Genomic DNA, 27266 nt, shown 5'->3' with positions numbered 1-27266 from the left:
GTTTTATATTGCAGATTGAATCTTCATTAGGATTGATAGGAATCTTAAACCGGGAATGAGCTGTTCTCCCACCAGGTAACAATAGCGAAGCAATACCACTGGAAGCCACGTTCAAAACAATATCACCTTTTGAACGAATAGCCGCCGACAATGTCTTCCAAATGAAAGTTTTTCATGTGCCTCCATACCCATAAACAAAAAATAGTCCACCGTGATTAGAATTGACAGCAGACATTATCGTATCATACACTTGGTGTTGTTCATCAGTGAACTTCGACACAAAGATTACATGCTCTCTTGCCAATGCTTCTCGGTCATAACATAGCTCATCAGTAATCAATCTATTAATAGAACTTGCCAACGATTGTGTCCTTGGATATGGCATCGAATGAAATTCATGCAAAGTTCTTCCACCGTTAACTAACAATTTCTCAATCTCAAGCAATCCTAAATTTTGAATCTCATCGTCCCCCAACAACAAATCTACAATAATTTTAAAAGTCCATGTAGTTTAAAAAAAACCAAAAAAAAATTATTATGAACGCATATAAAAGCTACGCTTATAAAAAAATAAAATACTTGGATGATGTAAGATTTTGCGTTGTTTATGGATAACATCTTCGCATAAATATTTCCAACAGCTTGTCCACACAATATCTGGCCGTGCAATGGTTTCTGATAGTAACAAACATACAAACAACAATCGTATTCTTTATCATCGTCCAACAACCCCAATGCATAGCAAGCATCTCGAAATGTAGCATACTGAATACCATTACAACACTTAATATCTTCATAAGATGTAGCACCACGAACGACATTCAGTAAACATTTCAAGTAATACGTATCACCAGAACCAGGAGGAACATAGAACAATCTTCCGCTAGAATACCTTTGTTTTCGAAGTTTCCAATGATCAGTGTTCCATACAAACTTCGTGGGGAATTCTGCATAAGTGAGATCTCTGCCTTCCACAAATTTCTTATTTGCTTCCATCCACCCCAAAAATTGGCTTTCACGAACTGAATTGCGATTCATGACACGTTCCAATGGCTCAGAATCTTTATAAACCACATATTGTTCATTTGGTAGATGAAAACTCAATCTTTCAACAGCCGGATCCTTATATTGAATGTCATACCCAAATATTCTCCAAGCGGCTTCACAGGACGATATGTATCTTTAATCATAAAACAAACTAACCTCATCCACAATTTTTTCCACACCAGTAGAACCAGTTTCAAAAAAAGATATTGACACGCGATCATAACCCTTGTTTATGTACTTAAACAAATGCTTGATTGATCGCGATTGATTGCACCATTCCACATTAATATGACCTCCATACTTCATAAGAAGAAACCGATTGTGTTGAACTACAAATCGATTATCTAAAGGCACCCTGTCCTTCAAAATAACACGGGCATTATCTCTACGCCTGTAAATAGGATAACCATCATCATCAAAATTGGTTTCTGCAATATACCGCTTAGGGAAGTATTTCATACATCTTCCGTTAGCCATACACGGAGATGATTTTCTAACAATACCACAAGGACCATGAACCATAAATTCTCTGACATTCGCATAATAGTATGGATCATCTTGGGCATCAGGTATTTCAGCAGAAATGATCTCATCAATACGTCGAGAATCAGGTTGTTTATCCTCTTTGCTTAGGAAAAGCAAAATATGCGCATGAGGTAATCCACGCTTTTGAAATTCGATGGTATAAACAACTGCATAGAAAAAATTTAAAAGCATATATATATATATATATATATATATATATATATATATATATATATATATATATATATATATAATACAATTAAAAAGTTAAACAATTGAACCAAACGTACCTCCTTTTACATCCACATTGAGTCTCTTACTCTTAAGATCCCTAATAAAATTATCCAATTTGATTTTAAAAACCCGACATATAATATCAGGCCGATCAGTTGAACTCAATCCTTTGGGGTCAGCGAATCTTACAATTTCTGGCCACTTTGGGTTACAAGTAAAAGTAATAAATAAACTTGGGTACCCCAACCATCTACATATAGACATAGCATCTTGATAGTTCTGAATCATATATCTAGCGCCACCAACAAAACTGGAAGGCAAAATAATGCGTTTTCCATGTTTCGAACCATCTGTCTCTCCTCTCAAAACTGCGTCAGCCAAACCCTTGTACATCTCAGCACGTAATTTTTTTTGTTGGGTACGTACAAATCTTAAGCGGCCTGCCTCAATCATAGTATATGCATCAACAACAAATTGTAGGAATAATCGCCGTGAGAAAAGAATGGTAGAACACTCATCAACTCGTTCATGTAACCGATATGCAAAATATTCTTTTGGACTAATTCGACTCCTACGACTTGTAGAATCATGTCCAGTAGATTTCGCAAATGGAATGTCATCCGTATAACCATCCTCACCATATGGGAATAAAAGAGGATATTGAAGTGGAAGATAAGAAGGATGGAGCTCATTTATACGCTGCAATTTCCCAGACTTATATTCTATTATAATGTCTCTATCACCAAAAGCTTCACCAAAATCTCCCACAATAAGAACAACAACCTCAGACACAGAAGGAAGATTATAAGTTCTTCCATCTCTACCTCTTTTACCAAGCAATCTCAAATGAACATTCTTATTATTTTCGTCATGAAGTTTTTCTTTGGCCATTCGAAAAGTTTTTACTAACGCATTATTTTCGTCCAGCATCTTTTGAATATCTGATATTATTTCGCGATGAAGATTATTCGCAACATTCTTTTCCCTAAAAAAATAGTATAATTACTTGGAAATTTTAAAATTAATAAATGAATTCTTTAAAAAGCGAGAATATAAAGCACATACCTCACGGACTCCAACCGATTAGTCACTTCGTTTTCTGTATCATAGATGTACAATTGGGCAAATTTTGACGAGCAACCATCTAACGGCAACAAATTGCCAATCAAGTGGTAATTCTGGCCATGCAAACGGAAAATGGGAGGCGCACGACCGGTGTTCAAGCTATTATCGATTTTACCACCCAGCGAAGTAAAGGCAAACATTGAATTATTGGAGCGAATATTTTTCAAAAAGTGGACACTTTTTAATTGTTTAGAGGACATTAAATCATGTAAGACCTCTGGAGGACGAAAAAGCTTAGGAATCTCGACCTTCCCATTCATACAACATTTTGAAAATTTTGGTTTTTTTGCTTTAGACGGTTTACCCAATCGTTCTTCATACCAAAAATATGCACCACAGAATGAACATAGAAATGAAGCATCACCAATATCCCAGAATTCTACAAAACATTAAACTAAAGTGAGGCAACAAAAAAAAATAATTTAGACATCACAATAAAATTTATCACCCGGCAGGATTAAGCTAAAATATAAATACGTGAAAAATAATACGGTACATTTTTGTAAAATGGAAACATGACTCTGACCGTGAGACTAAAAAATAAAGTACATTTTCATCACACAAAACAAAAAAAAAACTAAAGAACGTACAATTACCACTTCTCCTCATGAGATTTAAGATATTGTTTATCAAAACCTATAATTTAAGATTGCACTGGTGAGACACTTCCTAGTCGAGCTTCATTTCATTGCAATATAATGACCCTATACGCTAAAAACCCAAGCCTTGAAACCTAAATCCTAAACCCTTAACTTTAAAATATACGCATCAAGACCAACAAATGAACGAAATATCAATAAATTCTCCCTCTGTCTTAGTTCAGTTTTACTTTGTTGATCACTTATTCTATTTTGGGGGATTTAGATATGTATTCGATATCTTACACTGGGTCGGCCTACTTGATAATGTTTACTGATAGTAGAGGTTTTTTCACCTGAATCATGGATGTAAATCTGTTTATATGCTCAAATCAAGAAAGTACTTTACAATAGGGCTATGTGAACGGTAAACCTAAAAAAAATCTTGCTTGCATTCATCCAAACATCTATTCACCCGATGATATTATTTATTGGAGCCGAAGTAGTGTTTTGTTGAAGATATACTTGTATTCAATCTAATCAAATAATTGTGTTTCACATGTTCAAGGAATGTAATAGAATGAATGGAATACATATACGAAGGCTCAAAAAATGAAATGCAAAGCTAGACTCAGTAAGATGACCATTCAAGGAATATTTAAAACAATTACATCTCAAATTGAAAGCGAACCTGTGTTGTGAAGCTCCACTGAATTGGATTTAGCAATTTCCTCTTGTGCAGCAGTCGTTTGCGGTTGTAAAGACTTTAACTGTTTTTCCATTGTCTGTGTTTTGGAAAAAAAATCAGTAATTGTGTCAGTAAAAGTAAACTAAATACTTATAGAAATGTAATGGCTTTTAAAAACTTAAAACCCAAATATTCGCAGATAAATATTCGCTATTACCCTAAACCCAAATAAATATTCGTTTTCAAAAATGATTAATGGAGTCTAAGGCTTCATAAGAAACGTTTTTCATTGCTGCATCCAATCACCAAGAATTAATGTACATAATTATTTTTACCGTTACTTATCATTGAACAAAGATATTAATACTTTAAAGGCAATGTCTATATAAATAAAAGAAACCAATTAAAAATATACAATTCATTTTATTAAAAAAAACATTCCTTATAAAGCCATGACTCTGCCAATCAATTTTTTAAGTTAATTTATAACAAATAGAATATAAATACTTGTAAATAGCATTTAATGTAGTTAACAATATAATCATTATAATATGCACAACTTATTGCTGATTTTAATATGTTTTATAATTTATTTGATATTTGAATATAATATCTGGAAAATTTAGATATCCATTAATCAATAATTAATTTTGCAATCATGGATAACGGATTAACTTATACCAATTATTCCAAAAATGCATGTAACGGCTCAATTTATACCAATTATTTCATAAATATCCATATTCATTCCATAACTTATAAATATTGCAAAATAACCATTATTCATAAATTTTGAATAGATATCATAAGAAACGTCCACTAAATACTAAATATTTAAAATTTCACCCAAAATTTTAAATTTAGGATAAAACTCGTCTTTTATATATGTATAGATATTTTATATTAGTATAGATATCAAGTATATGGTTATAAAGATATTTTCATTTTCTAATTCTGGATACATGGATAAATAATACTATAAGGGAATAGTTATTTGTATTAGTTTTGGAATACTTAATGTAATTAGAAAAATAATTTAACTACAATGAAACATATAACACGTTGTATTCCAATAGTGCAACTAAAAGTAATCATAAAACCTCAAAAAAAAATATAGAAATGCATATAACAAAAGCTTATCATCCATCACTTATACCAATGATGTCAACCTAAAAATTGGAAAAACAATAGCAAATACCAAAAAACTTAATAAAAAACATATCCATGGGGTTCATCTAATAAAATAACATTCTATAAACTAATTATTCTCTTGTTTGATCATTAATTTCTTCTGATCACCACCAACAACAATCGTTTGTCCTAAAATTTCAACATCCAAACTTCTTTTCAATGAATCTTTAGCAATCAATTTAGTATGAGTGTCGTTGGCACCAGAGGTAGAGCCATGCAGAACAACGTCCGTTCCAGCAAACTGAATAGAAATGAAAAATATTATTACATGGTAGTGTAAAAAAAGAACATAAAAATAATTTGGGAACAAATCATTACCGGAGAAAGTCCTTCCAAAGTGGGAGAAATTTCCAATCCTGAATTTGAACACCTTGAGTCCAAAGTTGGAGGAATGTACTTATCGACGATTTGAGGGTCATTACAAATTTTATTCACTGTGTATGGTTTATCAATCCAATACTCATTACTGGTTTTTACATGGATTCTAAATAGTAAAGTTTGCCCCAAAAGTTTTTCTTCAATCTCAGGAGGAATATATTCATCAGCTCCAAGCTACAAAAAATAAAAAATATAGATAAAATAAATATGTAATTAAAGGGCCATAAATAATTTGGTATATCACCAAAATACCTCCTCATGGCCAAGTTGAATTTCATCAACTTTTTTCCCTAATAGTTGGACACATTCTCGATCACATAATAGCAATGATGCATTGCTACTACCATCAACAACGTTCACGATGAACCGGAACCTGCAAAACGAAAGCAAGTGGACAGGTCAAATGCGGAAACAAATATAAATGATGATAAGCAATGGGAAATATCAAACCTCGGAATGGCAATTCCATCAGAATTATCACATTCCTCACAGTTGAACCCATTCTTAACCTTCACAACCTTTTTGACACATTGTTTGCATGCCATGTATGACCATTGGCCATAATGACACTCAACATCTTCAATTCTACCACAAATCCAGTAAGAACCATCCTACAGAATACAATAATTAATTTTAAGTTAAATAAAATTAATCTATAAAGAAACAAAAATAGCAAGTAGAATAGGGAAAAATGACCACATCTTCTTGTACATCTGCAAGAGTTTTTACGACCAAGCCATCAAATTCATTAGACACCCTTGTATCAGTAAAATGATAAATTGATTCTTGGGACAAGAAAGCGACGTCACCAGAAATCCTATGATGGTATCACGTGGATGTTAAGACTATTAACATTTCAAGGAGAGTCAATACTATAATAAAGAGTGATTTAAAATCAAAATCTAAATATGTAAGGAAAATTGCTTTACCTCTCTTTGAACTTGGAAATCTCATCAATATCTTGGTTGATGTAAACCCTAGATGTATTAAAATGGGTACTCACACGAATCGTGCCTAAAATTTAACTTTTTAAAGTTATTAATTTGTCACAACAGTAAATTACATATAATTAATACAAAAATGACACTTACAGCGAAACAAAGTTGGCTTGCAAAATTGGACAATAATAATGGGCATTTCTCCTTTAATTCCTTCTAGTTGTTGAAGATAGGAATCAACAACATCTCCCCACAATGTGCAAAAAAGCATGTTATGGCTGTGGAAAAAGGGTTACGTTATAAAAATAACAAAGCGAAACAATTTTCAACACTTACTCGGAATCTGATAGCCGGATTTCGATGAGTCTATATGTAGAATGCGTAACAATTTTTCCAGTGTCGACAACCACACCAATGATATCTGAAACAAAATATGAAGGTAAGAATCGTGGACAAAAAAAGTGTAAAGTAAAGTTAAAGATGCTAAACTTACCAAAAAGTGGTTCGTCACATACATTACCAATCTGCGTAATCTCCTCAAATGACATCAAATTTAAAAGCATTTTTGGAAATTGAGGCTCATTAACTTCAATCATTTGTGTGCTTGAAATCATCTTAATGTGGTATGCATGATTTATAACTGGATTGCGAGGCCGAATTTGCCTCACGAGAAAATTGCGTAGACGAAATATACTCCCTTCCCTAATTAGTGCACCAAACTTTGCATGTAGAATTCATGGAATAGTTGCTTGAATCCTTGTGCCCTGAACACAAAAAAGTCCATAGGTAATGGTTTCATATAACTTGCAAAAACATATCTAAAAAGCACAAAACAACATACCATTCGATCGTGAAGCACACATTCTAGGCTCACGATATTGGTTTTGTCTCTAGGAGCGGCAACTTCATAGACATGGATACAACGGACTTTGATAATCGAATTAGTTTTCGTTAGTTGTAGATCATCGAGCAAGGTGTGGAATGGTTCCATGGTATCAACCTTGCTACTCATGGGAAGAACAAAAAGATGAAGCTTGAGCTGTATAAGGTAAGTATGTATGTGTGGATAGATCAAATCATATAATGTCATATTTATAGGGCAAAAAATGAAGCATGAGACATCATTTTAATTAGTGGAGAAACCTAATCGGCCTACAATTCTATTCTTTTTATATAGATAAAATAAAGATGTGAAAAGTCATACAATTAAAAAATCATAAATCATAAAATTATAATGATAGAGGTTAGAAGAGATAGAAAGTTAAATTATGCAATTAATGGAGAAATACGTTTTCAGTTCATAGCTATTAGCTATATAGATTATTTAGAAGAAATTAGTCAATTGTTTATTTGAATTATGGTCCACGTTTACAAATCATGGTTAAGAATTTTATGGAATACAATATGATATTTGCACCTATGGACCATATATTTATAGCTATGAATTTAAATAGGATAGGTTAATTCTCTGTAATTTAATATTTTGATTAGTGCAGAACCGTTACAATAATTATTTAGAATTCAAGTGGAAATTTGTACCCAATTTCTTTATTTTATGTTGATATCAAATTGATAAGAAACGTCCAATAACCTTAATAGATTAAATATTCTATTAAATTGTGCAATTAATGGAGAAATACGTTTTCAGTTTATAGCTATTAGCTATATTGATTATTCAGAAGAAATTAGTTAATTGTTTATTTGAATTATGGTCCACGTTTACAAATCATGGTTAAGAATTTTATGGAATACAATATGATATTTGCACCTATGGACCATATATTTATAGCTATGAATTTAAATAGGATAGGTTAATTCTCTGTAATTTAATATTTTGATTAGTGCAGAACCGTTACAATAATTATTTAGAATTCAAGTGGAAATTTGTACCCAATTTCTTTATTTTATGTTGATATCAAATTGATAAGAAACGTCCAATAATCTTAATAGATTAAATATTCTATTAAATTGTGCAATTAATGGAGAAATACGTTTTCAGTTCATAGCTATTACCTATATTGATTATTAAGAAGAAATTAGTCAATTGTTTATTTGAATTATGGTCCACGTTTACAAATCATGGTTAAGAATTTTATGGAATACAATATGATATTTGCATCTATGGACCATATAGTTATAGCTATGAATTTAAATAGGATAGGTTAATTCTCTGTAATTTAATATTTTAATTAGTGCTGAACCGTTACAATAATCATTTAAAATTCAGGTGAAAATTTTTACCCAATTACTTTATTTTATGTTGATATCAAATTGATAAGAAACGTCCAATAACAATAAATATTTAATTCCCAGACCAAAATTTTTAATTCCCAAAATACCCCAAAACTCAACTTTTATATATGTATAGATTCTTTTGCTTTACAAAAGGCAACAGTTCACATATAAAGTTGGTTTTGTTTTGCAAAATTCTTCAGTTCACACACAGAGACGTGTGCGATTAAAGAAACCAATCATATGAATAATTACAAAATTAGAAGGATTACTGGTACAAATATATTTATACTCCTATATTATAATTATGTATTTATTTGATAATCTATATAACTAGGTATTATTATTATCTTTATGATTTATTTCATTAGTTATTAGGATTAGAAATTTGATTTATTCAGAAATCTTTTTATACCATACATATTATAGATATGAGCAAAAAATTAAAATGAATACTATTTACAATGAAGAATTAAAATTAGAGTAAATGTCAATTTTGGTCCTAAACATATGACCAAAATATGAATTTGGTCCAAAACATTCATTTTTTGAAAAACATGTCTATAACAAATGAAAAGGTCGACGAAGTAGTCTTTTTTTTACGGTTCCGTCAAAAAACTAACGGTCAATGTTAATTGCACAGTTGCATGACCGTTAGTTTTTTTATGGAACCGTCAAAAAAGGACTACTCCGACAAGGATTTCATTTGTTATGGACCTATTTTTCAAAAAGTGAATGTTTTGGACTAAATTCATATTTTGGTCATATATTTAGGACCAAAATTGACCTTTACTCTTAAAATTATTTTATCATTCTCAGGATTTCTCTCTGCGCCACTCTCCTATCGAACGCCTCTTCTCCCATTTTCCATTTTTTTTGTTCCGATACATATTAAATTATTAATCTATTTTATTTGCTCTCTACTTAATTAACGAAACACTATGAAACTAAGGGAGTAATATATAAACACCTGACTAAGAATGAGGATGAGAATGAAGATGGCAAAGGAAGAGAGATTTAGATATCAAATAATACATAATGGATATGACTATATGGACTATAGTTTCTTTTCTGGAATTAATGACCTAAAAATTTAGTTTAGTTATTAAACTGAAAATATTCTTTTATCAAAATAACCTTAATGTGTGTAAAGAGTGAATTTAGCATTGAAGAATAGATAAGAGAAAGATAGAACATTAAATTAATATTTTAATCTACATTAAAGTTCAATCAATCAAAGCGGCCTAATAACTTTAGTAAAAGATAATGGCAGACAAAAGTAGGATGGATAGGTAACTAACAAATGGCCATTATGTGACAAAACACATGCCCATGATTTGTCTATAAATACAGAATCAGTGGCACCATTATTCTCATCAAAAACCAAAATCTTAGTATCATATTTTCACAAGAAAAATGAGTTCCAAAGTGTTTCTTCTTCTCGGCCTTGTCTTAGCTGTGTCTCTTCTAATCTCTTCAGAAGTAGCTTCAGCTAGAGACCTTGCTGATGTTGATCCATGTATGCTGTTTCTTCCATATTTTATTTCTTCTATATATATATATTGTGTGTGTTTGTGTGGTACTTAATTAATTTTATGTATACTCGTGTGTTTTAAAAGACATATATAAAGGCATAAAATCAAATAGAATGAGTCGAGTAAAATTATCATTTAGATGACTAATTACCAGTACAATGTTATTTTATTGTATACTCCATCCGTCCCTCATTAAGTGTTCATTTTTCCAATTGGTCCGTCCCTCATTAAGTGTTCATTTTTCCAATTGGTCCGTACTCGTTGAAAATCCACTTTCACTTTTTTTTATATCATAAATACGTAATTAGACCACACCATTATACTAACCCATTTCACTCGCATATTATTATAAAATTGATATATAAAAATGAGACTTATATTCTATTAATTTTTTGAACTCATTTTCCGTTACAATTCTTAGGAGAGGGTGTAAAAATAGGAGTAGTTTGTAGTAATTTGATTTTTTTTGTTTAAAACAGCCAAGGAAACTGATGGGCACAGCGGCCACGGAGGCGGCCACGGAGGCGGGCATGGAGGTGGTCACGGAGGTGGCCACGGAGGCGGCCACGGAGGAGGTCATGGAGGTGGCCATGGAGGCAAAGGTGGGTAGTAGTAGTGATGCAGCTAAAAATATACTCCCTCCGTTCCGGCTAAGATGATACATTTCTTGGCCGACACCGGATTTTAGGAGTTATTGGTTGTGTTTAATTGGAGAGAGAAAAAGTGGGTGTCGGTATTAAAATAAAAAGAGAAAGAAAGATAAATATTTTAAAAAGATTGAGAAAAAGTGGTTGAGTATATTAATTGCAGAGAGAAAGTTTTCAAAAAATAAAAGGAAATGCGTTATCTTATTTGAGACAAACTAAAAAGGAAAACATGTCATTTTAAGTGAGACAGAGGGAGAGGAAGTAGTACTATGTTGTATTAACCTTTGTAGTAATTTGATTGTTTATTTAAAACAGCGGAGGAAACTGATGCGCGCGGCGGATACAATCAAGGACATGGAGGCAGCAGTGGAAGCGGACACAGCAGCGGCGGCCATGGAGGAGGCCACGGAGGTCACGGCGGCGGCCACGGAGGAGGCAAGGGTGGGAATTACTAAACGCAGAACTAAGCAGTTGCTAGTTTCAGTTTGTATGTGACATGCCATAATTAAATAAAATGCTATTGGTATGGTTTGAGCTTATGTTGCACTTCTATTAACTACTCTTGTTAATTACTTTTCTTAAAAAAAAAACTTGGGCACAAAACACTCAATTCTAAATTGTTTGATAAAAATGACTAACAAACTTGGCCGGTACTAAACACTCGTTAATTCATTATAAATAACTCAAGCATGAATTCGTAAATTGAATGCATACCACTTTCTATGTCCCTCATTAAATATCTCATATTCATATTTTGGAATGTTCATGATTAAATGGGGCAATATTTTAATTATTCGTTCCATTTTGGGTTAAAATATAAAATGTCTCTTTACTTTAAGCAACTGGGATCCATGGCGTGGAAAGAATGATCCAAAACTTTAGGCCATCCGCAATGGGGCGGACGATGCCACGCCCGATAGCGCGCATCGTCCGCGCCCGCCATCGTCCGCCCCATTGCGGGTGCGTGACATAGGCCGCGGACGATCGTCGCGCCCTATACTAAGGGCACGGAGTATAGCGTGGACGATAACCATCGTCCGCGCCATCGTCCGCCCCATTGCGGCCTACGCGGACGATAGGCCATTGTCCGCGCCATCGTCCGACCCACTGTGGGCTACGCGGACGATCGACGCGGACGATGGCACGCGGTTTCGTTATTTTACAAATAGAGTTCATTTGTAATTTCATTTCACGATTTCACTTTCGAAACTTATTACATTTACATAATTACTACGAAATGGATTCAAGTCCCAATAGACCTATGTTTAGCGGAGAGGCGCGTTGGCCGGGTACAGAACCCGGAGAATATCGTTCGTTCGACGCCGATACCCAGTACGATCCCGATTTCAGTACGGAATCGTACGGGTTGTCTGACATGGAGCCATCTCCAAACCGACCAAGCGCTCCCTCCCGCCGTGACGCCGCAGCGGCCGATCCCGAACTCGCCGCGACCGCTTCCGCCCCAGCCAAAAAGAAGCGGAACCAGCAGCGGGCGCAGAAGTTGCCGCCTCCCGGAAATTGCGATGAGTACGCCCCCGGCCGTACGAACTACACCGACGACGAAACCCTCATTTTGGCCCGGTGTTGGGTAGATATATCGGAAGACCCGATTTTCGCGAACAACCAGAGGAAGGTCGAGTACTGGGAGCGCATCGCCGGCATCTAGAATGAAGCCAAGCCGCCGACCGCGTACAATCACAAACGTGAGCAACTCCGTAAGCACTGGGATCAAGTGAAGAAGCAAGTGAACTTGTACGCGGCGGAGTTCGAGAAGTTCACGCGGGCACAGGGGAGCGGCGAGAGCTTGAGCGACGTGCACGCTAAAGCGCTGTTGTCGTACCGGTCGATGTACGGCGACTTCAAGCACGAGGCCATCTGGGCGCTCTTGAGGGACAAGCAGAAGTTCCAAGGTGGAATTCTGCACACTGGTGCGCGGAAGAGGATGAAGACCACCGAAGCTGGTGATTACACGAGCAGTGGCAGCGGCAATCACCCGGTTGACCTCAACCGGACGTACGTGGATGAAAGGAGTTCCGGCACACCGGTGTCCTCCCGGCTTCAAGGCTACGAAGGCCAAGGGGAAGGCGGCCGCGACCTCATCCTCGACCGCTGCAAACCCATCTCCGTTCCCGAAAACGCTCCCGACCCAGACGGCCACCGCGTTTGAGTCGTTGGCAACAGCGTCGATGGCGAGGACGTTATTGCAGATGCACAAGGCCCTCAAGAAGTGTACCGACCCCGACGAAGCCGAATATCTCCGGCGTTAATCGATGAGCTGCGTCGGAAGTTGGGAATTGCACCGACTTAGTTGTTTTTTTTTGTAAGTTGAATGGTGTAACTTTTTTTATTAATGCGTCATCATTTGTTATTTAGACGTTTTTTATTTACTCGTTACTTGTTATTTGAAAACATTTAAATTAATTAAACAAAACAATAAAATGATTATGTGGCGCGCCTTAGAGCGCCCCACTGCAGGTGAGGGGGAAGGAGGATAAAACTGATGATGTGGCGCGCCATAGGGCACCTCACTCTGATTCCCTTAGGGCACCCGCAACGCTGTGCCGCCCCCGTTCCTATGCCGTTCTGGCGGAACGGTTCCGCGGCGGCACGCGTTGCAGCGTGCATTCCGTCACCATTCCGTGCCGCCCCCGTTCCTATGCCGTGCCGCGTTCCGTTCCGGAGGAACGCGGAACGAAACGTTCCGCCACGCGCCTAGGCGACGTGGCGGCCTCCCATTCGACGCGTGAAGCCCACTCGCTGCCCCGCGAGTGGGCTTCGTCCCGGTGACGCAATAATTCAAAATTTTTTTAAAATATGAATTTAATAAAAAAATTTATTTTTTTTGCAACGGTAATGTGACCGTTTTTTTATATCCGTTTTATATTTTTTTATTTTTTTTATTTTTTTACTCTATAAATACTCCTATTTCATACTCATTTCAATCACAAACACACATCTATTCCTCTCTATTTCAACCCCAATTTTCATCTCAAATCAACTCTCGTTTCCTTCTCCCAAATTTAATCAAACTAATGGATCCTTTTGAACAAATGCGTCAAATATTGCAACAATCACTTGAAGAAGATCGACGACGGGAGGCCGAAGAAGCCGCGCCGCCCCAACGACGCTCCCGTACGTACATCCATCGTAACCGGGAGGAAGCCGCTGCAAGGTTAGTACGCGACTACTTCTGCGATAACCCGGTTTGGGGAGATACGTACTTCCGTCGCCGTTTCCGCATGGGGAAACCTTTATTTCTCCACATCGCGAATACTTTGGCAGCCCGAGAAGAGTTCTTCCAGGAAGGGTACGACGCGGTCGGCCGTCCCAGCCACACGACGCTGCAGAAATGTACTGCAGCAATCCGCCAGCTTGCCACTGGACAAACGGCCGACATGTTCGACGAATACCTCCACATCGGAGACAGCACTGGGCGAATGTGCTTGCTCAAATTCTGCAAAGGCGTCCGGGCAGCCTTCACCGACGAATTTCTCCGGAGGCCAAGCACGACCGATTGTCAGTTCCTGCTCGACCTTCACGAAACAGTGCACAGATTCCCTGGGATGCTCGGCAGCGTCGATTGCATGCACTGGCAATGGAAGAATTGCCCGGTGGCGTGGAAGGGGTCCTACACGAGCGGCCACAAAGGCACCCACCCAACCGTTATACTTGAGGCCGTTGCCGACTACTGCCTTTGGATCTGGCACGCGTACTTCGGGGTCCCCGGGTCGAACAACGACGTAAACGTGCTCCACCAGTCCGACCTCTTGACCGAAGTTTTGGATGGTAAAGCGCCGGCCATCAACTTCGTCGCCAACAACCGGCTTTATAAAATGGGGTACTATCTCGCCGATGGCATCTACCCGAAGTGGCCTACCTTCGTGAAGACGTGCAGTGGGTCTGCGAACCCAAAGCAGGCTCTTTTTGCGCAGAAGCAGGAGGCTGCTCGCAAGGATGTGGAGAGGGCGTTCGGGGTTCTCCAAGCGCGCTTCAACATCATCAAAGCCCCGGCTCGTACGTGGTTCATGGAAAACATGGTCGACATCATGTATACGTGCATAATCTTGCACAACATGATTGTCCAAGACGAAGGACCCGAGGCGGGAAATTGGTTCGACGACGAATCCCCCGGAAGCTCAACCGCAAGTGGAGCGCATTCGTCTATACAAGAACGGTTATCTATTCGTGCAAGGACACGCGACTCTAGTGCCCACACCCAACCCCAACATGATCTAATTGAGCATATTTGGGCAAATTTTGGCGGATGAAATTATTAAAATTGTGTACTTTTATTTTTTTAGGATTTTAATTGTGTGCTTTTTATTTTTTTTATGTTTAAGTTGTAATTTTTTTTAATGTTGTGTGTTTTTTAATAAAGTGTGTTTGTTTTTTAAAGTGTGTTTATTTAAATTGAATTGGGTTGGAAATAAAAAAAATTGAAATTGAATGAATAGTAATTTAAGGAACGGTTAAGGAACGGAGGGTTGCAGGTTCCGTTCCTTAGTTAAGGAATGGAGTAAAAAAGTACAGTGGGGCCCTCAAATAGTAGTTTAAGGAACGGTATAGGAACGGTATAGGAACAGCGTTATGGATGGCCTTATATTTATTGATCTACTATATATATTCGACCTAGAAAAAATAATACTTTGTCCGAACACCTTGGTATTCTCTGTAAGTATTATTAGTTTCAACAATTTAATAATTCAATTGAGAAGTATTCTAAATTCATGACTTGGAATTTCTTGGACTATTCGCAGCGCCAATCTATTTTCTCCTCTCCGTACAAAAGTACAAATAAATTGTTGATCGTACACACGTCTCACCTTTAAAAGAACTATTTTAAATTTTTAATATTTATGATATCAAATCAATACTACTATTATACTTGAAAATTAGAAGTTTAAAAAATATATATATCTCACACTTTTTAATTCATCAACTCTAATAAAAAAATAGATATGTAATTTAATTCCGTGCAATAAATTTATAATAATAAATTCATGGACACTTGCATGCTGCAGAGTTTCAAATTCTCAGAATTTATTCTCTAGATATATTTTTTTAATTTTGAATTAAAAATAAGATTATCGGTAACTAAGATGAAGTTCAAGTGGTAAACCTAGTAGGCTGTAAAAGACTAATGAGTTTCTCGTTTGTGTGAAAAGCAATTATAGTACTAGTCTAGTAGTATGTAATTTGGATACTATACAGTTTGATGAGTAATAAACTCAAGAACCTAGAAAATCAACAATATTTGCAATCGTGGCGAGAAACAATGAGTTAAGGTCAATTTTGGATCTAAACATATATATGATCAAAATACGAATTTAGTTCAAAACATTTACTTTTTGAAAAACATGTTTAAAACAAATGAAATCCTTGCCGAAGTGGTCCGTTTTCTGACGGTTCCATAAAAAAAACTAACAGTCATATGTGCAATCAGCGTTGACCGTTAGTTTTTTGACAGAACCGTAATAAAATGACTACTTTAGCGACATTTTCATTTGTTATACACTCGTTTTTCAAAAAGTGAATGTTCTAAACCAAATTCATATTTTGATCATATGTTTAGAACCAAAATCGACTTTTAATCGGAAACAATTTCTCTTTTTAAGATGGATTCAATATTAATAGCTTATAGATTAACGATTACTAGCCTATAAACATATTTTAAAATTTTGGGGTTCCTCAAATTAGAGGGCCCTAGGCAAAATGTCCCACCACATTCAACGAAATATGTTCTAAAAAGATCTTATCTAAATGCATTAATAAACATTGTTTTGCTTTGCAAAGTCCACAATTCACACACAGAGACGTGTTCGATGAATGAAATCAATTATATGGATAATGTATTTTAAAAAAAGAAGAAATTGAGTTGAAACCAGATAAAATGTTAGTTACAAATTATAAAATTAGAAGGATTTCATGGAATAAAACAACATCCCATAATATTGTTATTTCTATAAATTTATTGTGACAATATATATGGTATTCAACAATGTTTTAATAAAATGGCATGGGTGATATGTACTCATTTCATAGCAATTGATTCCTATTTCATTTCAATCTCAAAATAAGTAAGTACTCATTTTCTCTTTTAACAAAAATCAACTAACCATCTTAATATATCTCTTTAATTTACTTTTAGCTTTATCTATCTATTTTATTTTCTCTCCACTTAATTAAAAATACACTATGGGATCTAAGGAATATACACCTCACTAAGAATACATGCAATTACCCAAAATGGATATGAATATATGGAATTAGTTTCTTTTTTTTGGAATTAATATCCTGGACATTTAGTTTAGTCTAACATTCTTTTATCAAAATAACCTTAAATGTTTATAAAGAAGATTAGTATTGGATCAATAGATAAGACAAAGATAGAACATTAAATTAATATTTTAATCTAATATCGCCGCATGAAGAACTTTATTAAAGATAATGGCAGACAATTGGATTAATTTCAAAAAAGTAGGTTGAATAGCTAACTAACAAAGGGCAAACTCATCACTTAACCCCATTATATGACAAAAACATGCACCCATGAATTGTCTATAAATAGAGATTCAATTGATAGCAATATTCTCATCAAAAACCAAAACCTTAGTATCATATTTTCACAAGAAAAATGAGTTCCAAAGTGCTTCTTCTTGTTGGCCTTTTCTTAGCTATGGCTCTTCTGATTTCTTCAGAAGTAGCTTCAGCCAAAGAGCTTGATTCTGTTGATCCGTGTATGCAATTTTTTCTTTTTCTTGTGTAGTTCAAGAACTAATTAAATTATTAAATAGAGAGAACAAGTTTTCGGAATTAATTTTGTAAATACTAATATTTTTAAATTAGATGTAAGAATGCTACTACTAAAATGAAAAACAGCATAAAATTAATCTAAGTATAATGACATGAAATGAGTTATCATTTGGATAAGTTGCTAAACTAGTTTGATCATTTGTTTTACACAGCTGATGGCCGCGGCGGATACAATGGTGGCGGACACGGTGGAGGAGGTCACGGAGGAGGCCATGGTGGCGGTGGCGGTGGAGGAGGCCACGGAGGCCATGGAGGAGGACACGGAGGCGGTGGAGGAGGTCACGGAGGCGGTGGAGGAGGTCACGGCGGTGGCCATGGAGGGAATTACTGAAGATGAGACTCAGAACTAAGCAGTTACTAGTGTGTGTCTAACATGTGATGAATAAAATGCTATGGGTGTAGTTTGAGGCTCATGTTCATCTACTTCTATTGTGTACTCTTGTTAATTACTTTTAATTAAAAAAAACACATGATGGTTATGATTAAATGCTAATCCATCCTAATCTTTAGTGGTTTTATCTACATTTGCTAACTGTGTCTATTGATATTGGTAGTTAATATGAAGAAATACGACTGGATTCTACATTTTTCACGAACTTAAAACGTAGTCCACGTACCTAGATTATCCAACATGTTACATATAATTTTATTTCGTAGGAATAGTAAATGTGGGGAATACGAAACATGATCAATGTTCGTGATTTTTACTATTAATTTTAAGTATGTGGAAAAAATTCGAAGTTCGGCTGTAAATTCGGGATATTAGCGACTAATAAACGTTATACTAACAATTATATCATAGTTTTGTTAAGTAACAATTATATCCTAACATTTATACTCGGATCAGTTTATGATATCGGAATTTCACTTTAACGGTGAAATCTTGATATAACGTGTTGTAAAAAATTCTATTTTTATTTTTAGAAAACTAGTTATAAATTTTGTGATAGAATTGTAAATTGAAAAAATGAGATAAATTAATACAATTATTAAAGATTATAATAAAATTAATATATTTTAAGTTTAAATATAATTAGTAAAATTATTGAAGAAAAAAATAATTCAAGCATTAATTCTTAAATGAATGTCGACAGGTTTTAGTACTATCTCCGTATAGTTGTCAAATGGGTTTAGCTTGCCTAGACGAAGTGGGCTGGGTTGCGCTGAAATTATTATTTCAAATATTTTATATATTTTAAAATTTTATATTAAATTTAAAATAAAAATATAATACATTTATAAGATTAAACTATTTATAAGATTTTGTATTTTGCACTTATAAAACTCATATAGTCATTGGGTGGTTTTACCGTCCCGGCCTGGCGTTAGGCGTGCCCGTGCCGCAAGCGCGGCGTCCCGACCCGGCGTTGGATGTCTTCCGGGCCGGGCCGGGCCGCAAGTCCCCTCCATTTTTTTCGTTTTATTTACCTAAATATACTCCATTTGTGCACATTTCAATCCTCTTGTATTACAATATTTTCGGCTTCTATGGAGTGGTTTAACAGCGACGAACGCTAGATGAACGAGTTCATCAATGCCAACAATTGGTACGTGCCGCCATCGCCCAACCGGGATGCGACGCCTAGTCCGGGGGTGGCTACCAACATGGAAATAACATCGCCAGTTAGCACTGATGAGTACGAAATCAGTGATATGGAGCCCGTTAAAGGGAGGGGCAAGGGCAAAGTTGCGGATGATGAGGGGCCGAAGAAGTATAGTCCGCAGGAGACATTGTGGCTGGCCAAGAACTTCGTCGACGTCTCTAAGGATCCTATCATCGGCAACTAGCAGAGCGGCAAAGTGTTTTGACAACGGATTGCAGAGAAGTACAACGCTGGTCGTCCTAGAGGGTTGTTCGAGCGTAGCTACGTGAAGCTACGCAAGCATTGGGATTTTTTATTTTCTTTGTCTAGGATTTGTAATTTTCTTTTTTTCGACTGAACAATGAATTTTTCCGGTTTGAATTGTTCAGCGTATTCTATTTTACGAGTAAAATAGGTTGAAGTTGTGTATAGTGCAATTTAATAGTTGTGGCCTGGGATGGGGCCTGCAGGGTTAGAGGAGTTGTGGCCTGAGACTCAAATTTAGGGGAATGATGACGTGGAGGGGACTTGGAGCCTGAATTGGGTACGAGGTTAATGATGCTCTTAATTGTGCGTAGTCCTAGGCCAGGCTTGGGTTTGGAAAATGGGTTAATCAGAGTTGAATTCAACCCATGAGCTCAGTCCAACCCCGTTTTATTTCACTGATGAGCCAATCTTGCGCTGTGTTGGGCACATTGCAGTTGATAATTCTGACTCTCCGTCCATCATTATATTTTTTATATTACTATTTTTTAGATATTCATAATTAAATAAGTATCTACTTTTATTGTTACTTAGTTGTAAATAAAACTTTACTCCCTCCGTCTCATAATAATTGTCACTTTTTTCCATTTCGGTCCGTCTCACAATAACTGTCACACTTCATTTTTTTACCATAAATGATAAGTAGGTCTCACATTCTACAAATTTACTTTACTCACATTTTATTATAAAATCAATAAAAAAATAGTCATCACTAATTTTTTTTAACCAACTTTATTTAAAGTTTTTAAAATCCGTATCCATAATAAGAGTGATAATTAGTGTGAAAAGATTGGGATAATATTTTAAGCAACAAGGAAAGGAAAATGACTACAGTGTACTTGCCAGAAATCTACGATCGTAGAAAGAATGGCCCAAAACTTTATTATTCAATATTCATATACTACCTTGTAGAGGAAAGTGACAGCAGTATAAGCTACTTGGCGACTTTATATTATACCAACGATACATGATAGTGACAGCAGTCAGTACTATCTACTACTCGACTTTATATTATACCTACGAATAATACTTTGTCGGATCTTTATCTCTATGGTATACTTTGTGTCAGTTTCTTTATTTATATTTTTCCTCCGCCAGACCAATTATTAAATAATATAATAATGGTAAATTTAGATTTTATTATGTTCCGATTACCTCCATCCAATAATAAAAATAACATTTTGTCATTTCGATCAGCCCTACAATAGAGTCATATTTCACTTTTACCATAAATGATAAGTAGGCGCACGTTCCATCAATTTATTCTACTCACATTTTATTATAAAAATAATATATATAAGCGGGACTCATAGTCCATTAATTTATTCAACCCACTTTTCTTTACCTTTTTAAAACATGTGTCCACACTAAAGGTAACTTCTATTGTGAGATAGAGTATAAGTTAAACTGAAAAATAATCTAAATTTATCTAATTCAACAATTAGATTTTAATGGAATCTAATAATAAAAAATCGACAACATTCTACGTGCAATAGAAAATTTTATATAACTAATTAATTAATGCAATAGAAAATCTTAATAAACTCAAAAATCAACATTATTCCAATCGTAACAAGAAATAGTTCCTTTTTAAAGATGGTTAATATTAATTGCATATATATTTAAGATTAATAGCCTATAAACATGTTATGTTAGTATAAAATATTGGGGTTTCCTAAATTTGGGGCTCTAAGCAAGTCCCACCCACATGTGTTATTTCCCACAAAACAAGGTGGTACGTGGATACAAATAAATTTAATTTGCAACCATATTTTCTACATCTATATGTCCCACAAGATTTACAAAGATATCTAGTCTTATCTAAATGCATTAACAAAACTTTGTCTTGCTTTGCAAAAGTCCACACTTCACACAGAGGCTCGACGTTAACTTTGTTTTGTTGTGCAAAATTCCTCAGTTCACACAGCCGAGAGAAACCAATCATGCTATGGAGTCAAAAAAAAGAAGAAAAAATATGTTTTGAGTTGCTATTAGGGAGAAAGAAAATCGCAAATTATAAAATATTAATGGGATATAAACAACAACAACATCACATAATATTGTTATTCTCATGTCCAAAAAATGCTTCTCGGAACAGACAAGGATACACCTAGCAACAAAAGAATACATGCAATTTCCCAAAATGAATATTAATACTCCATCCATATCCTATTAAGTTTTCATTTTTCCCATTTCTGTCTTTCCTTCATTAATTGTCAATTTTCACTTTTTACCATAAATAATAAATATGTCAAGTACGATAATCCAACACGAACACGTACACGATTAATCTGATACGAACACACAATTTAACAATATGTTAAAGTAGAGTCATTTCTCTTTTCGGGCAAAAGTAACTTATTTTCTCTCTCATACTTTATTGTTACGCTTACTTTATTCTCTCTACTCTTTTCTTTCCTACTTTATTATCTCTTCATTTAATAAAGAATGAAGTGAGAAATGAAAAAGTTAGATAGATAAAGAGAGAGTTAAGTAAGTGAGAAGAAATGTGTTCATTTTTATTAAAAATGAAATGACTCTACTACATGAAATTTATCAAAATGGTAAAATGACTCTTCTACTATGAAACGTATGAAATATTAAATTAATCGTTATTAATCTCTATGCTCAAAAGAAATAATTTTACTACTGCGAAACAAAATAAAGGGAGTATAAAATAAAATAAATAAATTTTGAGCTCTATTAAATTTAATAAAAGGGAGCCTAATTTCGTAGCACGCAATACTTTATAAGTAAAAGATAATGACTTTTGGATTGATTGGGAAAAGTAGGTTGAATAGCCACCTAACAAAGGGCTTACTCATCACCTTGCCATAAATGTGACAAAAACACAAGCTCCAAAATTGGCTATAAATACAGAACCAGTCGCAGCATCACACTCACCAAAAACAAATATCATATTTTGAGTGGAGAAAATGAGTTCCAAAGCGATTCTTCTTCTAGGCCTTTTCTTGGCTGTGGCTCTTCTGGTTTCTTCACAAGTAGCTTCCGCTACCGTTGATCCATGTAAGCAATATTTTCTTTTTCCCACCTATATGTGTTGTGTGGTACTGTTGTACAAAATCTAATAACTTTGTCAGAAAAAGTTTCATAATTAATTTTGCAAACACTCATTTTTAAAATATATAGATATATATATGCATAATGCATGTGTGTTATTAATAAAATGTGAGTACTAGTTAAGAACAATAGTAAAATTTAGCACAATGACTTTAGTGTGTTCATGAAAAATAGTCTCATTTTGCTAGACTTTGTGTTCATGAAAAATAGTCTCATTTTGCTATTTTTGGATATCCATGAAATATATGGTCATTTTTAAAAATTGAAAGTTTATCTATCATACTTTACTCACTTTTGTTCCTTTGTCCCTTATTTTACTTACTTTTTGTTGATATCTATCTTACTTTACTTATTTTTTCTCATTTTCTCATACTTTATTAATTTCTCGTTAAAACTCGTGTCGTCCACAAATGAGACTATTTATTTTGGACGGAGGGAGTATCATTTATTCTAACTCCAGTGGCTAAACTAGTTTGATCATTTGCTATGCACAGCCAAGGAAACCGATCGGCGCGGCGGATACAATGGTGGTGGTGGCGGATACGGCGGTGGAGGCGGATACGGCGGTGGAGGCAATGGTGGTGGCCGTGGAGGCGGATACGGCGGTGGAGGCAATGGTGGTGGCCGTGGAGGCTACGGAGGAGGCGGTCATGGAGGCTACGGAGGGGGCGGCCATGGAGGCTACGGAGGTGGGCATGGAGGCAATGGTGGAGGAGGCCACGGAGGCTACGGAGGGGGCGGCCATGGAGGCTACGGAGGAGGCGGTCATGGAGGGTACGGAGGGGGCAAGGGAGGAGGCGGAGGAGGCCACGGAGGCAACCGTGGTGGGCGCGGAGGCCATGGAGGAGACGAAGGTGGCAATTAATGTCCCCATGGATGCTGAAGGAAGGGTTATGAAGCCATTGCTATTTGCTAGTGTGTATCTAATATGCCATCAATAAAATGCAATGGATATCTACTTCTATTAACTACTCCGGTTAATTACTTTTCATAAAAAGATGTGATGGCTATTAACGAATCTATCCTAATTATATCAACCGTCATTGGTCATAAAACAAGAAATTCGATGAACATGACTAACAAACTTGGATACTGAACACTCAATCCTAAATTTTGTTTAAGAACAAGAAGATCATTCGCCCATGAACGAGGATAAATATTGACGTAGACCTTAATTTTATAAATTGGATCGTGGTTTAATCGTAACGTGCATGTGAAATAAAATGATACTCCCTCCATCCTACAACACTACTTGACACACTTCTTTTTCGCAGTTATTTCAGATTTCAGAAAAATAATAATGAAGGAGTAGTTAAAGTGGGAAAAAATTAAAGTAAAAAAGAAAATAATGTAGAAAAAGAAATGTATCAAGTAGCATGACACAGAAGGAATATAGAAGAATGTTAGATCATCCACATCCATGTCTTAATACCGTCTTATCCCTTAACTATTCATGGGCCTCACAACACTTTTTACCCCATCTCTTAACTAAGAGACAACACCTGTAACCCTCCATCTCTTAACCATCTCATCCATTAACTATTCATTCTATTTCATTTTTTATTTTTATTCCTAACAAATTCAATTAATAAAAACACACTTCATTAAATAAAAGAAAATTACAATTTAAAATCCTAAAAACATAATTTAAAATACTAGAAATTAAAAATTGTACACTTAAATTATAAAAACTACTCCGCCGGCGAATCATCCCCCGAAGGCGGTGGCGGTGCACCCGTTTGAGGCGGAATAGCAAGTTGTCTTGCCAGATACGCAATGTTGGCAATATGGGCTTGATATTAGTCAGGCGTCATGCGGGAAGTGTCAGCCATCGTGGCGGTGAAGTACATGGACATTAGGAAGGGCGGCGGCGTGCCTTGGGAGCCCGCCTGGCATGATTCGCCTCGGCCCCTCCCTGCGCAAGCTCTAGCCGCCTTCGCCGCCTTGTTCCCTTGCGGCCGACGTCGTGTACCAGAGGCGCCCCCTGCATCGGATGTCGGGAACTCAACCTCTTGTGAGGCGTTGCCTTCCCCGCCCTCACTAGACGAGTATTGGCCACCCGCCGTGTGCTTCGTGCCCGTGCTGGACTGGACACCGCCAGCCCACCTATCAACCTCTTTGACCGACTGCCAAACATCGGCAAATTTGAAATCTTTGCCGATGTCGACTTTAAAGACTCGCAAAGCCTCTCTCAGAATGTCGGCTCCACATGCTCCGCTTCGGTAATTCTCCGCTTCATGCTTGTAGACCCCACAAAATATTTTGATATCTTTGTCGGCTCGCTCAAAATGACTGCGAAGCATCTTCATGTTGCGACTGAAGGTCCCCCTCGGCTTTTGCTCGTTGTATATGTCGGTGACCTTATCCCAAAAATACTTGCGGGATTGTTGATTCCCGACGATGGGATCGTATGACGTGATGATCTAAGCTTCGAACAGAGCCATCGTCTCCGCGGAGCTGTATGGATGACGGACTACGTCATCCGCCGCCTCGTCTTCCTCCTGTTCTGGCTCGTCCTCCTCCGCCTCCTCCTGTTCTAGCTCCGGTCGGGAGGTTTTCCGGAGTGTAGTATGCCCATACCTCGGGGACGGAGGGACTATAGTATGCATCAATTGGAAAAGATGGTGTTTGGTACGCTGGCGTCGATGAGCCTTGGGTGCCTGGCGACGAACCGGAACCGGAAGCACCCAAAACATTGTACATGCCCCCCAGTCGACAAATGCATTCAAGTCGTAGCCGCCCTCACCGCCGGAGTTTCCGTCACCGGGCATTTTTGCATAAATTGGAGAGGAAAGAGAGATGATATGATAGTGATGAGAAGAAAAAAAAGATGAGAGATAGTGTGTTTGTGTGTAAAATAAAAGAGGTAATGGGAGTATTTATAGAACAAAAAAAGAAAAAAATTAAATTCAAACGGTAATATTACCGTTTTAAATTTTTAATTTAAAAAAAATTTTATTTATTGGGCGTCACGCCTCGCGCCAGAGCTCGCCACGTGGCGCTGGCACGTGGCAAGCTGTCTCGCCAGCTTCATCTTCCCGGAGGGACACGCGACGCGACGGACATCCCCATCTCCATCTCGATGCTGGCTCGTCTCGCCGAGACGAGTCCGAGCCCGCATCAAGATGGCGATGCAGATGTGCTTACTCTCTTTGTCGGTTATTTATGGTCTAATTTTGATTCGGCCAATGATTTTAAGAAATTATTTGACTTTGCGAAGAAAATTAGAGAAATTATTAGTGAAATTTGGATCTCACTTTTATATATAGGTGTTATAATCAAATATGAGTGTAATGATTTTTTTTATATTGAATAAAAGGCTCAAACCACCAATTGCGGTGAGCAAAAACAAAAACGGACAACAAGATCATCGAACAAGAACGAACATCAAGTCAAAAAAACAAAGACATAGAAGAAACGAACGACAAAAACTATAACCAACACACCTCCCGCCAACAAAGAATGCAACAAAGATGCAAAAGCAACACCACTGCCAAAAGCCAAGAACTATCCCAACTGTAAGCAAAAGAGGGCAAAAGAGGCGAGATGAAGTTCACCTTGGTAACATTTGGCAAGTGGTATTGATTCTTCGATGAGTGAAATGATTTAATTCAATGATGTGATACACTTACCTAAAATAGAAAAAAAAGAGTAAATGATGCTTTAAATTAAGAACATCCAAAATACTCCCTCCGTTTTTTTAAAATAGAAACATTTGAAACGACATGTGTTTTAATGCATAATTTGATAAAGTAAGAGAGAGAGAAAAAAAGTGGTAAAGTAAGAGAGATGGAGAGAAAAAGTGGGAAAGTAAGAGAGAGTGAGAGAAAAATTAATGTTAGTGGATTACAGGGTCCACTTTATTAGTGGTATAAGTGGTAAATAAATTAATGAATAGGGGTGTAAAGATTTCCTAAAATAGAAAATTTAAAAATTGTTATTTTTAAGGAACGGACTAAAATGGAAAGAGTTGTTATTTTTAAAATACGAGGGAGTAGTAAACTAAAATGAGTCATTTTTTCAAAATGATAAAATAATTTATTTTTTAAACTAAAATGAGTCATTTTTTCAAAATGATAAAATAATTTATTTTTTACTTAGAAATATCTATATGAAAACTTAATAAAGATCCTGATAGATTTCGTTTAAAAGCATTAATAGAATCAATATGGATTGCGATAAAATCTAAACTGATTTAAATATAAACAATGAAATGATTTAGGAAAGACTAAATTCGAGCATTATTTTATGAATATATCCCTATAAGTTTTATTGCATCGATCAACAAAAATAATTAGTATACATTTTTATTTTGGATTGTCAATTAAATATTTTTTTAAACAGAAAATCATAGTATTATAAAAAAAAGTCAATATTGTACACAAGAAAATGACTTTGTCGGAATTC

At 35.9% G+C, this 27266-nt stretch overlaps 4 protein-coding genes across 4 annotated transcripts; 3 read left to right on the top strand and 1 right to left on the bottom strand.

Annotated features, from left to right (window-relative positions):
• Positions 1–5455: 5455 nt before the first annotated feature.
• LOC121782788 lies at positions 5456–7300 on the bottom strand. Its single transcript, XM_042180733.1, has 9 exons — positions 7225–7300; positions 7041–7125; positions 6858–6982; positions 6696–6780; positions 6463–6583; positions 6217–6377; positions 6019–6139; positions 5707–5940; positions 5456–5629 (listed from the first exon to the last, which is right to left on the bottom strand). The coding sequence occupies exons 1-9, from the start codon at positions 7298–7300 to the stop codon at positions 5456–5458; spliced, it is 1182 nt and encodes a 393-aa protein (XP_042036667.1).
• Positions 7301–10297: 2997 nt separating this feature from the next.
• LOC121780697 (glycine-rich cell wall structural protein-like) lies at positions 10298–11657 on the top strand. The gene is made up of 3 exons (XM_042178326.1): positions 10298–10455; positions 10951–11073; positions 11434–11657. The coding sequence occupies exons 1-3, from the start codon at positions 10353–10355 to the stop codon at positions 11571–11573; spliced, it is 366 nt and encodes a 121-aa protein (XP_042034260.1). The 5' UTR covers positions 10298–10352; the 3' UTR covers positions 11574–11657.
• A 6058-nt stretch (positions 11658–17715) lies between these two features.
• On the top strand, positions 17716–18418 carry LOC121781873 (cold and drought-regulated protein CORA-like). Its single transcript, XM_042179571.1, has 2 exons — positions 17716–17855; positions 18084–18418. The coding sequence occupies exons 1-2, from the start codon at positions 17753–17755 to the stop codon at positions 18260–18262; spliced, it is 282 nt and encodes a 93-aa protein (XP_042035505.1). The 5' UTR covers positions 17716–17752; the 3' UTR covers positions 18263–18418.
• A 4229-nt stretch (positions 18419–22647) lies between these two features.
• On the top strand, positions 22648–23827 carry LOC121780931 (ctenidin-1-like). Its single transcript, XM_042178587.1, has 2 exons — positions 22648–22805; positions 23354–23827. The coding sequence occupies exons 1-2, from the start codon at positions 22715–22717 to the stop codon at positions 23722–23724; spliced, it is 462 nt and encodes a 153-aa protein (XP_042034521.1). The 5' UTR covers positions 22648–22714; the 3' UTR covers positions 23725–23827.
• Positions 23828–27266: the final 3439 nt, after the last annotated feature.

The sequence above is a fragment of the Salvia splendens genome, chromosome 20 (genome assembly GCF_004379255.2).
Source record: "Salvia splendens isolate huo1 chromosome 20, SspV2, whole genome shotgun sequence".
Classification (NCBI taxonomy): Eukaryota; Viridiplantae; Streptophyta; class Magnoliopsida; order Lamiales; family Lamiaceae; genus Salvia; species Salvia splendens.
Note: the sequence above shows the minus strand (reverse complement) of the source record. Positions and strands in the feature narration are given on the sequence as shown.